The sequence below is a fragment of the Halichoeres trimaculatus genome, unplaced genomic scaffold, assembly GCF_033239565.1.
Source record: "Halichoeres trimaculatus isolate MK-OKI-2021-1 unplaced genomic scaffold, fHalTri1.1 fHalTri1_scaffold_14, whole genome shotgun sequence".
NCBI lineage: Eukaryota > Metazoa > Chordata > Actinopteri > Labriformes > Labridae > Halichoeres > Halichoeres trimaculatus.
The window spans coordinates 23,999,810-24,018,084 of NW_027437192.1; the positions used below are offsets into that span (position 1 = coordinate 23,999,810).

General features: G+C 40.7%; 1 protein-coding gene across 1 annotated transcript in view; it reads right to left on the bottom strand.

Moving 5' to 3' along the window:
- Positions 1-18,275, bottom strand: part of csmd2 (CUB and Sushi multiple domains 2) — a 280,511-nt gene that overhangs the window by 24,283 nt on the left and 237,953 nt on the right. Inside the window, exons 48-57 of the mRNA XM_074686270.1 lie at positions 15,768-15,956; positions 14,323-14,469; positions 10,848-11,036; positions 9,475-9,660; positions 9,106-9,300; positions 8,630-8,803; positions 8,356-8,529; positions 6,701-6,874; positions 1,603-1,791; positions 754-927 (exon numbers count right to left, since the gene is read on the bottom strand). Coding sequence (XP_074542371.1) covers positions 754-927; positions 1,603-1,791; positions 6,701-6,874; positions 8,356-8,529; positions 8,630-8,803; positions 9,106-9,300; positions 9,475-9,660; positions 10,848-11,036; positions 14,323-14,469; positions 15,768-15,956 — 1,791 coding nt within the window. The remainder of the gene's footprint in view (positions 1-753; positions 928-1,602; positions 1,792-6,700; positions 6,875-8,355; positions 8,530-8,629; positions 8,804-9,105; positions 9,301-9,474; positions 9,661-10,847; positions 11,037-14,322; positions 14,470-15,767; positions 15,957-18,275) is intronic.

Below are 18,275 nucleotides of genomic sequence, written 5' to 3' on the forward strand. Positions count from 1 at the left end.
ACTCTTGAGCTCAATTCTTAAAGCTTGTGGGGTTTTAGACATAAAAATAACTGAAACTTAGAGATTTACTGTAGCTTGGAAATCTCTTCAACACAAAATGCGGTTGTCATACTAACCCACTTTTGCTTTAACCAAAACATTAATATCATATAATAATCACAGAATCATTAAGTCAGTCAAATCTTTAATACCATGTTGTTTACGGCCCTACAGAGAACTACATTCCTAATTTTGCTGTATATATGAAGTTCATGTATGTGGCATAAAAAAATGTCAAAATGCTAATTATGCTAGTTTCTATGTGTTTTTACACATTTTTGTACAATTTTTCAGGTTGTTTTGTGCATTTTTGTCACCCTTTATGCGTTTCAATATGTAATGTGCTCCGAAGAAAATCACAGTCAGGAGACAGAGAGAGTATGGAGGCTGCTGTCTTTAAAGAGCTTTATAAGCCAGCTGAGGTGCAAGCATCCCTGTTCCTTAGCCTGATATGAGCAGATTAAAACAGTTTTATGGAGGACACTCTTTTTGCCCTTGAGGCCTGTAGAGATGGCAGGCGGCTCAACCTCTGTTCAATCTACTTTGTTCATTACCTGCTAACAGCTGCCATCCAAACTTTATTTGTTGGCCTTGCATTATGAGGATGACTGGGTGCCCATATAACATAAGAAGGTGTTACAAGCAGAGACCTAGAGAGAGGACAGGGGAGGAGACTTCACCAAACCCTGTTGATCTGAGTGCAGGTTTCCGTACCGGAGCAGTGTGGTGGCGAGCCGCTCCACTGTCCGTCCAGCTGACACATTCGTGTTGTGTTGCCGATGATGCTACGCTGGCCAATGCAGGTGTATCGGATGACTGAGCCAACGGTTCGACGGTCGCCTGAGATCTGCGTGTAGGGAGGCACGCTGGGGCGGTCACACAGCACCACTGTCCAATCAGGGCAAAGGAAGAGATAAAGAGACAGAGTCAAGTTTCCTATAAGGTACTATTAAAAATCACAGTTTGTTAACACTTCCCTGTTTCAGCAGAGCTACTCAGTGGAATAATGTTTGGTGACAGTGGATGAGAGCTTATTAGTGTTACATTTTTACTGGATCAAACCACTTTTCATTTTCCTTTAAACTATTCAACCATTAAGTAGATTTATTTCATTATAGTGCTTTATCACTTTAATGGACAACGTTGAGCCTGTTTGGATTTTAAAGTGCATAACAAGATTTTCTACTCTGAGCAATAAAACCACTGGAGCTGTTGAGGCGGTTGGTTGGTTAAAAGGTTATTTAATCAAAAAAGTCAGTTTCTGTTTTAAGCCACTGCATAAGATAAATGCTTTGCATCTGCAGTTTTTGCAGCAGTGAATATCTCCTTTTCTTTGTCATGTATTTGTTTTTGTCATGTGAAATCTGAAAGTCAAAGGAAGACAGCTGAACAAATGTAAATGGTTTATTGGCTGTAACATTAATCCACTGATTTTGCATTTGGCATCAATAATTTGGAGCAAAAAAAATAAACTAAAAGCTAAAAAAGGCAACAAAAAAAAAGATAAACCCTTTAAGTGTGCATCATGCTACAGCAATAACAACTGAGCACTGAGGTACTTACACAGGCACTTGGGCAGGGAGCGATCCCAGGTACCGTCCCCCTGACAGGAGATGGAGCTGGTGCCCAGCAGGTAGTAGCCTGGGTTACAGCGGTAAGACACAGTGGTCTGGAAGCTGTAGCGGTGCGGCCCGCTGGGCAGTATCTGCCTGATGCTGTTGTCTACGTGGCCTGGCTCTGTGCAGTTCACGACTGGAGAAAGAGGTAGAAGCAAAGTGGTCAACAAAGAAACACAGTCATCTTTTGTAAGCATAGGATTTGAACAACTTCAGATATAAATAATGAACCATTTCAAGATGCTCATTTGTTTGAAGATCAGAAAAAAATGAGAATTCTTCTTTTTTGACCCCTTACAGCCTGAATTAGTCTCCAAATATATAGCTGCATCTTGAATTTGATACGATTCTTGGTATGTGTAGAACAGGGGTGTCAAATTCATTTTCACTGAGGGCCACGTCAGCATAATGGTTGCCCTCAAAGGACCAGATGTAACTGTAAGACAGTATAAAATGTAGCTAAATGTAACAAAATATAATGTAAAATAAATGCAACTACTGCTTCAAAAATCCACCCTCTGAAAAAGGCAATTTCTTCAGCCACAATAAATGTAGCTTTCTCTGCCCTGTTGTTTTTGGCTGTGGCTTTCTTGAACACATCTTGCTGTGACTTCAGTTTGTATTTTAAATCCTGAACTATTTGTTGTTTTTCTTGAAGGCTCACTTTGGCATACTTAGCTCCATGTTTGGTGTCAAAATACCAACATAGATTGTACTCTTTTACAACCACTACAGCCTAATGACACAAAAGATATACCATACTTTCCGTACTATAAAGCACTTCGGAGTATAAGGCTTACCTTCAATGAATGGCCTATTTAAAAACTGTTTTCATATGTAGGGCGCACTGCATTATAAGGCGCATAGAGTAGAAGCTACAGAAGTAGCTGGGGTTGCGTTATGCATCCGCTAGATGGAGCTGCGCTAAAGGGAATGTCAACAAAACAGTCAATAAGTCAGTCAAACTCAGGCTACATCCAAAGGGAGCTGCACATCTTCCTATCCAACTATTTTCTGTGCCGTTTTAAAAACAAGTGCGCTGTAAAGACGAAGCCATTTCTGCTGTCCGCAAAAGCAGTTTCCAGAGATCAGTTCACATGCCAGACCTTTGGGGGGCGCTGTATTGCTCAAACATTAAACAAGAGAAGAAGCCTGGGCCAGTCTGTGAGCTAACATTAGCAATTAGCAGAATTCCTCTTTACAGGTTCTTACTGCTTACCGCTGTTATTTCGGCGACGCCCCCTGACTACGGTAGCCATGATTAATCAATATTAATCCATATATAAAGTGCATCAGATTAAAAGCACTGTCGGCTTTTGAGAAAATTTAAGGCTCTTAGTGCCCCTTTAGTGCGCCTTTTAGTGCACCTTATAGTACGCCTTATAGTGCGGAAAATACGGTACTGGTTTTTCTCACTGAAGCACAAACTATATTGGCCTTCCCATCTTTCCTGAAACAGCCTTCCATCTGCATCAACTTTTCTCTTCCTGGACATTTTGGGATTATTGTTTAACTTTTTTATACCACTTCTTCAGGAAACGGTACTGATATAAAAACACTGCAAACTAGTGGCGGGATGCCGTCACTTCCCCGATAACATAATTGGTAGGTATTACGGGCTCTATTATAAGACAATTAGACCTTTTGAGCTCTTACGGGCCATGCAAAATGGCCACATTTGGCCCACTGGCCTTGAGTTTGACACATTTGGTGTAGAATACGATTCAACAGGAGTTAGTGGGATACAAAGGTCATTTCAGCTGCATGGAGACCTGACAGGGTATGTTGCAAATAGGTTACAGCTGTCATCAAGGGGTTAGAGTAGAGTTGGGATTTTCTCTTTCTCACTGGAAACAATACTGTTTTTTTGCCCATTTCTCTTGTCTCTGTTGATTTTGTTCCAAATCTACAACTTTTCATCCATCCATCCATCCATCCATCCATCCATCCATCCATCCATCCATCCATCCATCCATCCATTTCTCTTGTCTCTGTTGATTTTGTTCCAAATCTACAACTTTTCATCCGTTGATCGATCCATTGATCCATTGATCCATCGATCCATCCATCCACCCATCCATCCATCCATCCATCCATCCATCCATCCATCCATCCATCCATCCATCCATCCATCCATCCATCCATCCATCCATCCATCCATCTCTAAATGAAGTAGGAGGGGCTACGGAAATAAACATTTGTTTCATTAGAGCCAGTCTCCTGCTGGCCACTGCTGTGTGTGATGGTGATGGATGGGGGGCTCTCGGGAGAACAGGCACCATGTCAGTTTAGCGCCAGATGGAGAGCGTTAGGGAAGGGGAGAAGCGGGTATGAGTGAAAAACGAGGGACAGCATGCAGGTTACAGTACAGAGTTAGATAGGAAGAGTCCCCAATGGCGCAGAATATATTAAAATTCATGACAGGATGTCAGGGTATGACTGCCACCAGCAGAGATCCATCATATGTCCCTCAGATACAAGACACAGTAAAACCTTACAATGCCTCAACAGAGTCAAAACACAGTGTGAAACACTTTCCGTCTATTCTAAACTCCAACTAAATATGTACTATGATGCCAAAACTGTAATAGCTTCTAAAACACTGTGTGGGAGTGCCCATGCAGCCATTATGCCCCAGTTTGCCTTGCCAGTCTTGCTCGATGAGCGTGCCTTCGCCACAGCCAAAATGAACCCATTGTATGCTAATGTACCTAAAAGCTTGCTCATTTCCATGCTCCCAAGCTGGCCAGCACAGCTAAATCACCCCCAAAATACCTATTATAATGTATTCCTTCCAGTAGAGCGCTGACCCGTGGTGACATCATTTACAACTCACCGCATAATAACACTACAAAGCGTATTTGAGGCAGTGGAGCCGCTTCAGCACAAGACTTTCCAAGCTTGGAATTCAGCTTTGAAAAGAATGTGCTCAGGCAACGTGGGCTCAAAAAGCGATCCAACAGTCATCTAAAATGTCTGACCTCCTGGTAAATTTTATGTGTGTGGCCCAGTAGGCAGAGAGGGAGAGGAAGCGAGAGGATGAAAGGAAAAGAAGAATAAACGTGAAAAGGGAAGAAGAGCCAAGGTAATTCATCTCTGTTCCACTCAGAAGTGTGGACCCTGGTCGCCCTCTCCTCCTACTGGACTACTGCCAAGTTACAGCACCGTAAGTGGTGTGTCAGAGTGGCCTTTTTTTTCTATCCTGTGTCTCTCGCCTTTTATCGCAGAGTGACGAATAAACACACGAGTCATCCAAAGAAGGCGGTGTTTGTGGCTCAATCGCTGGGACTGAAATTGGTGTTGATTAGAGGGGGATAGGAGACCAGGCAGGCCAGGAGTGCATTCCTGTTCCCTGCATTATTGATGGAGCCTACAGACTCTTGAAGTTAAAACCGTAGAGTGGAAATCACTACCTTAGTCCTCAGACACACCCTCCCTCTGTTTTCCCAGCCATCTACATCTACCAAGTTCTCCCTCGCCCTCTAAAAAAAGGCATATGGTTCGGCTTAGCTAAGGCTGAGGTGAGATGGATGAAGCAAATGTCATCACAGCTCCTCTAGCTTTCCACTCAGGGGAGGAAGTACATGGCAGACAGGAGAGCGTGGCTCACCAAAGATGTCTCGAATGCTGTAATTAAGGTGATAAATCTGATTGACAAAAAGACCTCTAAGCTACTTATGTCTCCACATCATCAGTGAGGATAATGCAGGATCCAAATAGACGCCCACATTCACACACGCACACACACACACACAAAATGCATCTCACAGTCAGCATCTGCATGGAAACAAGGCCAATGCTAATATGATGTCACCACCAGAGCGGAGAGATTTAAGGCGTATGTCTGGGAGAAAATCTTGCCTGCTTATGCATGCAGCAGTCAAATACTCTCCTCTCTTATTTTAACAACTGAAGAAGGATTCCTGTGAGACTTGTAGCCTCCTTATCCCTTCATAAATGTCTAAAAAAAAAGGCCAAATCCTTTCTCTGCTCATTTAAAACAAACTCATAAGTCAAGCTGTCACTGGTCCTGTCACTGCCTTGTCATATTCAAGGCTTGACCTTGCGGATGCCCTTTCACAGCCTGTCACAGAGCCCTCCTTTAGTCAACGTGGGTGCTGAGATACATCGCAAAACACAGGCAAATTAAAGTCCCTGCCTCGCTCATTCGTAACAGTGCAGGGTACTTCTTATTCAAGGCAAAACAAAGAGTGAAGGTCTCCTAAGGCTACTGTCTTTCATATGAGCTCGAGGATCTGTGATTGTTTTTGGCTCTTCTGCATGGTTATTAACTAAGTTTGTTTTTCTGACAGACAGGTGAGCCTTAGGGTGTAACCAAGGAAGCCATGCTAAGAGGAAATAACATCAAATGTAAATATTATCTGGAACCTCCAAGGGCTACGTGTTTGAGACCGTGGTAATTAAATAATCCAGGCTTCTCTTTGGTTTTTCATTTCAATTTCCCCTAATACTCGTCATTTAAACCCGTTCTCCCTCCGGGTGTCTCTGCGCTTCACCTCTGCTCTCTCTGTGATTGGGGTCATCTGTGGTCATAGAAGATATGAACCTGCACATTACGATAGGTAATTTAATACCTACCCAAACAAATGGCTGCGAATACAAAAAGAAAAGAGCCATTTCCTCACGGGCAAAAATGAGGGATAGGGCAGAGTTCTGACAATGTCCTCATTCCAGGCATTAGGTATGCACAAAGCTGACGTGAGTGGCTTATGAGAGTTTAAAAAGAGTCACAGAGCATAGGTTGCATGTTGCATATGCTGCTGTGCTTGTGTCATAAATGTATTGGAACATTTGTGGTATAGACAAGAGCATAGGGGCAATTTCTTAACAAAATACAAGTTTAATATTTCCATAGCAATAAAAACAAATACCACCACTTTGTTCAACAAGTTGCTCTAAAAAAACAACTACACACTTAATTCAGTGGCAAACATGAGGTGAAGTGTAACTACCATCTTTGCTGGGTCTCTGGATTTATCATCAGACATAATGTTCCCCCCCAAAAAAGGAAAACATTCACTTACTTTTACACCTGGGGAGGGCATTGCTCCACTGCCCATTGGCCTGGCAAGTTGATTTTACAGCCCCCTGTAGGACATATCCAGTGTTGCAGACGAAGCGCACAACATCATTTAGGTTGAAATGGGTTCCTTGGGTCAGGCCAAAGGTGGGGTTTCCAGGATGACCACATGTGATGGCTGGAAAAGCCAAAGGAAACAGGCAGGAAACATATGGAGAGCAATCAGCCAAAATGAAAAAGTTCAATCAAACAACTTTAAAAACAAGTAGGAAGATGGAAATATCTGAAATATAAAGCACACTGTGCCTCTGAAGCTGCACTGGTTTTAGGTCAAGCAAATAAAACACCATTTCAAAAAGATGTGTATCATGTGGGAACACAGAGTATCAGGGCAGGGTGTAGGACATTAACCTGTTTTGCCCCACTGGCAACAACCGTTGCTGAAGTGTATCACTTAGACAAAGATTTTGGTTTAAAACAAATAATTTGTTAGTAATTCTTGTCACATGACATCATCTGCTTCGTGCTCTTTCTGGTGGAAGACATGATGGATACATCTGGAAAGAGCCTATTTTCATAAATTTCTTGTGATTTTCCCCCAAATATATCTATAATCATTTAATCATTCAAGTCTCCAGAGTAACCCTCCCCCCAAAAATTGTACCTTTTTTGTTCTTGGGATTATTTCTGTGAGTGGCAACAAAAGTTGCCAGTGGACACATAGCTAGTCAAAAACTAAAGGAAAACACAGCCTGAAGGATTGTTCGTAGTTGACTTATTTGGTGTTCTTGACACACAAGTACTTACCATAGCCAATGCCTACACCTACCATCCACCACCCCCTCTCCCACACACACTACCTTTATTTCAAATTTATTATGACAATATCATTATTTTGTGATAACTTTATCATTATTATCATCATCATCATCATTATCATCATCATCATCATCATCATCATCATCATCATCATCATCATCATCATCATTATTATTATTATTATTATTATTATTATTATTATTATTATTATTATTATTATTATTATTATTTCCATACAACTATTAGGTGACCTAGTGACAAGATCAAGATGTGTGACCACCGGCAACAATTGTTGCCAGTCATAAAAATGCTATTTTCCTCAAAACAAAGTACAAAATGGAAAAAAATAAATAAACACATAACAAGATTCAGAGGGACTCAACTGATAAAACTGCACGCCTTACAACTCTGAAAAAAATTGGGGCATAAATGTGTTACGTGGTGATCGCTTACACATTATTCTTTGGCCTGAAATGCCATGGTATTCGCCCCCCTGGTAATGTTAAACACTTACAAGTAATAAATCTGTGTAAAGTTGGAAAGAGTCAAGTTTTAAAATTTACAATTTTGAGGATTTTTTTCTTTTTAAGTGAGGTTGTATGAAACATTTGTTAAGAGTAAATGTATTATTCCCTGGAGATCTAACTTCTCAGATGCATTCTTTAGAAACCTGCTTGAGAAATGGCATAAAAGCTTAACTATCAACTACTGGAAACATAGTGTTATTCTAATGTTTTTTTTTTTTTCATCATTGTGAATGTGACATGTGTTCCTCTATTTGACCCCACTTCAACATAACAGCATGTGGCTTCTGACCAAGTTCACTTTGTGGACACTTACGGACACAGACAGGAGTGCGTCCTGACCAGCGATGATCCTGTTCACAGATGCGCACAGAAACCCCAATGAGACGAAATCCTGGGTTACACTGATACACAACACTGCCTCTGTAGTTATAATTCTCTCCGATGATCTGTCCATTCACTATTGGCTCCGGGGTGCCGCAGTGTCCAGCTACAAATGAAAAACAAACAAGCTCATGTCAGACAATTTATTTTTGCATTACTTAAGCATTTCTTAAAAACTCTTGAACATGGAGAGCTAAAGATCTTACCTAAACACTGAACTTGTGTCCCACTCCACAGCCCATTGGACATGCACTCTCGTACTCGAGAGCCCACCAAGGTGTATCCTGTGTTGCAGGAAAAAATGGCAGTGGCTCCATACACAGTCAGAGTTCCAATCTTGTTGCCATTAGGTGGAGTACCAAGGTCCCCACAGGAGATGACTGAATTTAAAATACAATATCATATTTTACTTTCTAGCATAGTGGAAATACAAGCATTGTTTGTTCTGTTTGGAAAGTGTTTCATTTGTTTCTTTAGATTTCATGGTGTTTTGGTGAGCTTGTGCACATTTTGTTTGGTTCTTTCATAGTATCACTGTGGAAAAAGATTTATTGCACTGTGATTAGGTTTAAAGCCTGGTAAATTACTTTTTCCTCTTGGATGTTTTTCTACTTGCCAGTGCTAATGAGCAAGTCAGCCTGAGAAACTTTGGTATAATTAGAGACATGCAGGTCAGACTTACTCTCGCAGACTGGACGTGGATCTGGGTAGTTCCAGGTGCTGTTGGCTTGACAGCGAATAACTCTTTGACCCCTGTAGTAATAACCTGGGTCACATATGAGCATCATGATCGCATCATATTGGTTTTGAGTTCCATAGATTAGCCTCCATCTCCCATGCTCCACAGCAGAGTGGCCGATGTCAGGGCAGGTCACGGCTGCAGAGTTAGAGGATGAACACGTTATTAGTTTAAACACGGACATAAGACCTCTGATGATTAATGGTGCTGAAAGCCTGATGGACAAATGTAAAAAATTTTAACTCTAAATATGTAGAAGAGTTATGCTATTCCCATGATACCATGTCAGCTAATAGTAAAATAAATACTTACGAATACATCTGGGCGGGGCTTCAATGGGACTCCACCTCCCAGATTCCTGGCAGACCACTGAGGTGGTGACAGGCCCAGAAAGACGAAACCCAGGATTGCACCTGTATGTTGTCCTGGCTCCCAAAGAGAAGTCCTGGCCCACAATACTTCCATTGACTGGAGGCACTGGCATCCCACAGGACATGACTGTGAGAGATTAGATGGGAAGGTAAGAGGAAAAAAGTGTGCTTTGCAAAATGAAAGCTAAGCTCACAGCGTACATTTTAATAATCATCCCTTGTATGCAGAGTGCTAAGCTAACAACAGGCTTCCTGTACAAACACACTCCCAGAGCAGGCACTGATGTGCAGCAAACATTAGCTTGGGCCGCCATCTGCTCTATAGTAAACAATCCAGTCCAGAGAGAGCACGTGTTATTCATGGGAAGATTACACCTGGTGCAGAGTTGACCAGAAACTGAATGACTGCACTGCAACTCTCTGTTTGTATTTTTCTGCTGTTACTATTCTATAACCATGTTTAGTTACCAAAGTCTGCCGGGAGAGGCGTTATTTTTTTTTAGCTTTAGCCTCATATTGGCAGCCAATGAAGATGGCGCAGAGTTTCGCAAAATATAAATGATATCTGGGTCAATTTTACCTGTTTTGCTTCAGCTTTTACATGCCACATAAATTTAAAAAAAACCCAATACATTAGAATTTAAAAGAAAAAAGGATCAATCTCTGGGGAACAGAATAATTCCTATTTTGGCTCCAGCAGTGAAAATGTGAGCATAGTGAAAGCAGATATAACCATGACTATAACCCAAAAGACTGACATATCAAACAATTGAGCTCATTTGAACCAAATGATAATCTGATGCGGTATTAACTTCAAAGTTGTTCTGAGGCAAGGTAAAGTGAGTCTCCTTGAAGCATGCCTAAGGCTGAGGGGCTGCTGGAGATGTGACACTGTCAGTTAAAATCTTCCTTTGATCGAGTCAACTGGATTCAATGGTTTGTCTTTTCAAAATCAGCTTGTATCAGAATGGGTACACTTTGCAAAGACGTTTGCAACAAAACAATGCTGTCTTTGACTCAGTGTGCTAGCTGTTGAATAGTTCTGTAAATGATGTATTAGATACAATATTTCTGCCTTTGCACAGTTTGAGGTTCCTTTCATCCATTTCAAGAGCAGTACTGCATGAGAATAACAAAAAATCCTGTTTAATGCTATGAAAGAATCAAGCTTGCTTTAGAAATCTAAAATGATCCTTCTCTGGCTGTTTTGAAAAGATAATTTTTCCCTTTACATGAAGGATCCATATTTTTTTTTTCCTTTTTTTATTCAACTGTATCTTTCCTTGTTACTTGATATTGTTTTTGGACCTTCACCTTGGCAAAGCGGCACCGGTGCATTCCACTGGTAGGTCCCCTGTGCAGTCCTGGTGCAGGTGGCGCTGCTCTGGCCAATGAGCCTGAAGCCTTGGTCGCAGTTGAAGCGGAGGGTGCTGCCCAGTTTAGTGCCTGTCAAGCTGTGCACTGTACCATTTATAGGGTTGTTGGGTGGGCTGCAGTAGGCCGCTATGAGAGGAATACACAAAAATAGGTAAATATTTGAATAAGCTTTCTGATAAAATGGAGTGCAACAACCATGAAAACCCAATAATGATGCAAGATGATGCAAGTTGTTGTGGAGGTGGTGAAGGATTAATATGCCTTCAATATCACAGAGCCCGGGATCTCTTTTGCATCTGTCTTCTATGCCTGGCCTGGTAAAGGAGGATATTTATTAATACAAGCACTGCTCTGCAATCTCTTTAAGGCAAAGGCTGCAGACCAGAGACAAGGGAAATTGATTAGATGAAACTTATGTTTGCTACAAAGCATGGCAAGAGTTTGTCAGCTGCAGCAGAGGAGGATCATAAAAGTGATGGATACATAATAACAGACACAAAGTGTCTGTTTTTGTTTGTTGGCTAAATTGAGTGCTGTAATCATCATTTGTCATCCCAAATGGCAGCAGCAACAGGTCTATGGATGCCAACAAATGAGTGCTCCTGGGCCAAAACTGCATTTTGTAGACCTCCTGACAACTCCACACCTGTTGTTGGAGTATAGAAGAATACACAAGAAAATATGCAGCAGACGAACACTGCGATGACCCAGAACATGTTGCAGTTGTAGAGAGAATAGGATGGAAGAGGACCATGGGCACCAAAAAGGCACATTATCCATTTCACTTAATCACTGTGACCACTTTACAGTTCAATAAAAATGCTAATTCTGACTCAAACCACTCACACGTGGCAGTTTAAACGGCCTCCTTTTCAAGTCTGTGGTAATTTTTAGCATGTAAAAATCAGATACAACCCTCCTAAACTATAAAAACCTTTAAGCTGTGTCAGCAGTGTCATCTTTTATCGGCAGTTGTTAGATGTTGCTATCGCTCAGTGTTCCAGTGAGACGGAGATTGTGAGACTCTAAGAGATGTGAGGAGGCTGAAGTTCTGGAAAAAAAAGAAGCACTTGATGTAAAATTTGACATTGGGTCAAATGAGAAAGGTGTTAAAATTCTTGGCTGGCGATCAGCAGAAGGTTTTGCTACATAGTTCAATAAATTTAGAAGGAGCAGCTTCTTTTCTCCCTTTTCTTAAGCTATCAAAAGATGAGCACTCATCAATATCTCCCTTCATAGCTTCATAAGTAGGGATTTGAAGAAGAAAATAACTATTTCATGCGGTGAGATCTAATTTGCACATTCAGACCCTGTTTTACCTCTGCAAGCCTCTTTCTGTCAGTTCTAGTGACTGGCAGCTTCTCAGGCAGTTTCGAGTTCAATTGTTCATATCTGAGTCAAACTAATTCCCCACTATTCCTATTCTCTTCCTCACCCTCTCCGTCTCTGTGGCTGTTATAGTATTTGTTGTTCTTCTGCAATCAGCCCTGCAGCTCAGAGGAATCAGATCTACTTTGGCATTTGACTGGATTAGACTGGGTACTATAGCAGAGAGAAAGCTGGAAAGAGAACGATTATAACACAGACAAAGAGGTGCTCACAGAGGATATCAGGGGAATGTAATAGGTTATGTCAAAGTTGACTTATAGATGCTGTAAGGAGGATCTGTTTTAATTGCACTCCCTCGCCACCTTGTGGCCTGGAGTCTTTGCACACGGCTTGCAAATTTCTTTTAGCGAGGCGTGCGTTTGTTTTAGAATTAAATGGAAATCGAAACAATTTTTCTTTGTCCAAGACAACTTTTTACTGGATGCAATTCGCTGAGGTAAGGTATTTATCAGTACAGTTATGTTTGAAACGTGACATTAAGCAAACGTTGTAGCAGCCGGCTACATATTAGCAACATCGACAGCTCAGTGCTCTGACATATCTGTAGGCTAATGTGACAACAAGTAAACACTGTCAGTTTGTATGTTGTTTAGTACTCTAAGATATGTCTGTAATGTGTAATCTTAGTGAATCCTGGTTAGCTGTGTCCTGTTAGTCCTCTACCAAGCAGAGCTAATGTAACCTCACTCTTCATTTTATTGATAGACTCTCAAGTTTGAACAGACCACTGCAGAATAACTGCTGACTGTGGGTTGGAATGAACATTATCACAAACAGCTTAGCCCCTGTGTTATAAAGTGATATAGTCTGAGCTAAAGGCTAATTCTTTAGCTAGGGCTGTATCACTCTCCTGTTTATCTTTCTTCTGCTCTTCTGTCCTTTTTCTGTCTGACAGTTAGGCTCCTGTGTCCACCATCACTACAAAATTAACCACAGAAATCATTTTTATCAGAGAAAAACACAGATCTCTGTGTTTTATCTCTTCTCACTTCTAAACCTCGTTAGTCAGCGTGGTGTTGTCATAGAGACCAAAACTTGACATAATTAATCTGAAGTAGCAATTTAAAGTAGCCTGTAACCAGCAATATTGGCACTAGTAATCTCAAGTGTGGATTATAATCAGGCATATATCTAGAAGGGAGACTTTTTTAAGATCGCTTTCAAATTCCTCACAGCCCCTTTGAGTGATACAAAATGTTATCCAAATTAATTGGTCAATAAAAAGTAAACTTCAGAAAACTAAAATGAATAAGTGCTGGAGATGATTTTAAGTTGACAATGAAAGATCCATGAACAAATAAAATGGATTGATGAAGAGCACAGCTGAAAACAGTGAATCTTCCTCTGCCATCTGTTTCTTCCTTCCCACCAAGGTAACACAGAAGGCGACTCCATATTGACCACGGCAGCTAAGCTAGTGAGTTCTCAGCCATCACTCGGTCCTTCTGTCACTTTGCTCACTTAAGCAACATCAATCACAGGGAAGAAAAAATATCAAAGCAGCAATGGCAAAAAAAAGGAGCAAAAACACAACATCCGGTTAGGGAGACAGAGAGCTCCACAGAGAGGAGAAAGAGATGATTAGTCAATCTGGCTGAGTGCTGCTGATACAGAACGGAGGGAGTCTTTTAAATATTTGAACAGTAATAATTCACAGCCAGTTACACAGGTGTCGTATACCAACAGATCTTTCATGGGAGCTGAATACAAGTGAGGTTTAATAAGCAATACAGGAAACAGCATTTACTAATTCCCAGGCCTGTAGAGCGCAACAAGGAGGGCTGCAGATGCTTGCCACCCCCGCTATGTTGTCATGGAGATGGGTTATATTGCAAGCTTTTTCAGCTGCAGTTGGCAACAAAAATCTTGGTCTCATGACTCAGTAAACTAAAGACACTTTGTATGAGATATGGATTAGTACAGTAAAAAAAAAAAGAATTGTGTCTGGTAAATGGGTTTTAAATAGATCCCTGACATTGCATCAATAAAAAACAAAGCTGGCGTTCACTTTGTCCTAACCCACCTGCATAGCGAATTCGAAAGCCTTTGTGACTGGTGGTGTGATCGAAGGACCAGTGCAGGTAGACTTTGTTACTGGAGCTGGTGATGCTCAGTGGGCTGGAGTAGTTACCACTCAGTGTGATAAGGAGGGGGCTCTGTCTGGACGGACCTGGGATGAGAGTGAAAAGAAGGTCATGAGTGTTTTTCCTTTTTTTTAAAAGCATTGTTATCATACTGAGAGTACTCCCTCGGAATGAAAGCAACAGTTATTTTATTCCAAGACTCTACAAGTTTCAGTCAAATGATGCATCATGTTTAAAAATGTTGCCCCTTAAACCTAAGAATTAATTAGAATGCCATTCCATTTACAGATGTAAAGTGATGAACAGAAAAATTGATCAATAAAAACCCACAGCCTGCACAGATTTAATCTTGTAGAGTTTGCATTTTGAAAAAAATCCCTAAACATAGTTTAAGAGAGGCTGGAATGCTACACTTGAGGTGAAATTAAAATTTATTCAGCACATCATGAAAATCCCCCTTCCATGCTAAACTTGCTAAACACAAGCGGCTGGGCCCTAAAGACAATAAAAAGACTCCTTCAGGAACACTAGTCCATACAACACCCAGTCCACCACAAAGAGCTGCTGACTCTGCCTTGAATCACATGCTGATATAATGGGCAGTTGTGGATATTCTGTCACCTTAAGAGGCAACATGTGCCAAATTTTCAGCCCACCACCTCTAGCTACCACATTCAGCTTTTTGTTCCATTTAGTTTGTAACCGCCACATTTGTAAGGTTGAATCTTTGAGCAAGAAAGTGTGGGTGAAGTGTAAATGTTAGGTCATGGGAAGACTGAAAAGCTCATTTGTTGAGCCTGATCCAAGCATTCTGCTCAATTCTTTTCAATAAAAAGGTCATTTATTCATTCTATTCATGGTTCATTTAATTGGGATGGATGCACTATACAAAGACGAACTGGGAACAGCCATCCAGTGCAAATAACATTGTGTTTGTGGTGAATGCTAATATGCAACACCTGTCCCTAGGAGAGCTTTAAGGACAGGAAGTTAGGTTAAAAAGAAAGGATCTTATTCGTTTTACTAAAAGAAAAGCTTTCAGAGCAAAAGATGTTTAGCAGAATAAAACTTTACAATCCCTGCTTGAAGCTGCACTGATGGATCTGCTGCAGCTCTGATGTCTAATTATTTACTTGCAGAAATGGGAATCAATATAACTACTTAAACTGAAAACTCGTATTTTCTCACGACACAGAATTTGTTGTGTCTTATTTGTTTTTGTTCTATCCAGAATTTTAAGGTCTAATTGTAAAGGCACTTTAAGTAACTGATTAGTGAATGGTTTGCCTAAGAAAAATGATAGCAAAGATGCTCAAATAAATTACATGACACTTAACACAAGAGTGGTATTGCTATGAGCCTCCAGGCAGAAACAGACACTCACCATCAAAAATCTCAAGTTCGTCAAACTGTCGGCTAGTCTGGAAGTGTTCGATAGTGAAGGTGATGTTGTATCCAGGCTCCACTTTGACCACCCAGGAGCAGGATTCAAAATGTGGGAAACCGCTGCCCGGTGACTGGCTCATGATAACACCCGTCGAAGCTGTCAAGACCTCGTTCATGGGACAGGTCACTGTGGAGGGAAACAGAGAAGAGATGGAAATTTCAATCCATTTTAAACCTTTCCATGTGGTTTCATTATTGCTACTAACTTGTAATGGTTTTGCTTTCGAGAAAATTAAATTTACTTTGAGGCACAAATTGGATTGGTTAAATCCACACTGTTGTTGGAGGGCAAGTCAATGTGACTAAAAGCATTAGCTAAGTTGATTGTCATTCCCGTGCTGATGCTGTTGAAGGGAACAAAGCTCAGTGGCTGAATGAGCTTATGTAATAATGCTGACTTGCTATGAGCACACTCTCAGCTCTGTGCATGTTTTTGGCATGTAACACATGGGATGCTAACTTGGCAGTGGCTAACGCCCACATCTGCCTTGAAGCTCTTTTGCTGTAACATGTCTGGATGGACCACTTCCATTCACTCATATCCCTCCTACTCTGCTGTGAGAACTCTTGTGGGACATCATTCTGACATCTCTGACATTTTCAAGTGGTTTCTGTCTTTATTGCTACTCGCTGCACAGCTCTCCAGTCAGTTTATACTTTTATTCATTTCCCCAAATCTATGAAGCCAAACTCTTAATCTGCCAGAGCAGTCTGCATACACAGTGGAACCCCCCAGAAAACAAGCTCGTACATAAAAGAGCGTCAATGCTGAGCTGAATACACACACTGCAACTGCTACACAGTTTCCCCCCTTTCTATTGTTTTTGCTGCTCACCTAATGGGGCTGAGTGCAGAGCAGGTAGAGTGTGAAATAACTTTCCACTGCAGAGAAAGACAGACACTTGTTTATTTATTTTTTTATATATCTTCTTTTTTATTTATTTACTTTTTTTCTCCTGTTTGCTTGTGATTGCTTTTAGGGCTTAGTCACAAGCCATAAACCCACATTCTCTTTGTGAAATCAACTGCTCTCTGCAGTATATTGTTTCCTATATGTCACAAACAAATCCCGAGGGCCTACTTTGGCTCACATAAAATTGAAAACTTCGTTAATAGAGAACTTTTGCATGGACTCATCGAAAGAGCAACAAACAAGAGACTCACAATTTACATATTTTTATTTCAAACTAGCAGATATGCTATATGTTCACCTGGGTAAATACATGTGAAGGGCAAGCTCACAATCGAATCAAAGTCAAGTACAATCAAAAAACATGAGATGGATCAAAAGTATTCTGAAACCCTTCCAAAGGGAAGGTTACCAGACACTTTTTCTGCGCATATTTCTCTTTGTGACAATGTTTGTCAACCAAGTGTGGAAGAAAATTTAGCCGTGGGTGTAAAAGCCCATGTTGTTCGCTGCAATTTGAAAAGCCAAGTCTTTTCTGCCTCAGGGGAGGCAGCAGCACTTGGCACCAGCAGGTCCTTCATTTCAGCAGTGAAATACTGAACCCTCTGAAACACATTCTAGCACTTCCTTTGTGAGACAAATATGTATTCAGATATACATTTCTTTATTTGTATGTAGCCGAGCCATATGTTTGTGTCAAAACATTGTTGTCTGTGTTCACTCTTGGCTTGTTAAACACTCTCTCAGTGTGTTTGTAAGATGAGGAATTATTCGATTGGCATGAAATAAAATATGGCAGACAGCCTACATTGAATACTATTGGCAAATATTTATTTGCTTTTAATTTTTGGCTTTGTTTTTTCCTTCAATAAACCTCAATATGTCAGGTAAGCAATCAATTGCTAAGAGGCAGTGTTTATTAATGTTGTTGTTAAACAGTTTGCCATAGCCTTTAATTGTTTTCATTGAACAAGACCCAGAACACATTAAATACCAGCTTGAGTAAAGGACTTAAAGTTTATAAATTTTTCTTGTTTATTTTTGGTTTGTTTGTTTGTTTTGAGGTGGGTTATGCTTTTAACTGAATAAATGGTGGACTGCTAATAATGAGTAAAGACAGCAGATTAAAATAATACATCTAACAAAGGTCCCTATTTTGAAAGCACCAAACAAGAGTTTTAATCCAATGTTTTTTTTTTGTTTTTTTTTGCTTGTGCACCATAAACTACAGGGGGGGAAAACACAGATGAGATTTTATCTTAACTATTAGAAGACATTTGGAGAAATGTGAAATTCCTGCAACAGCAGACTCACAACAATAGAACATTTATGGTTCTTTTACGAAACATGAAATCGAATACTTCTTTCGTCGTCTACCTTTGGCAGCTAAAGCGACACTAATCTAGTTTCAATCCTGATTCAAAGACCAAGTCTGCAAAATCACCTTGTGGATGCGAGTAGGGAGGCTTAAAACCATCACTGATAGTGAAACTGATTGTGCCTTGAAGTGGTACATACAATCTCTGAGTGAAGTTC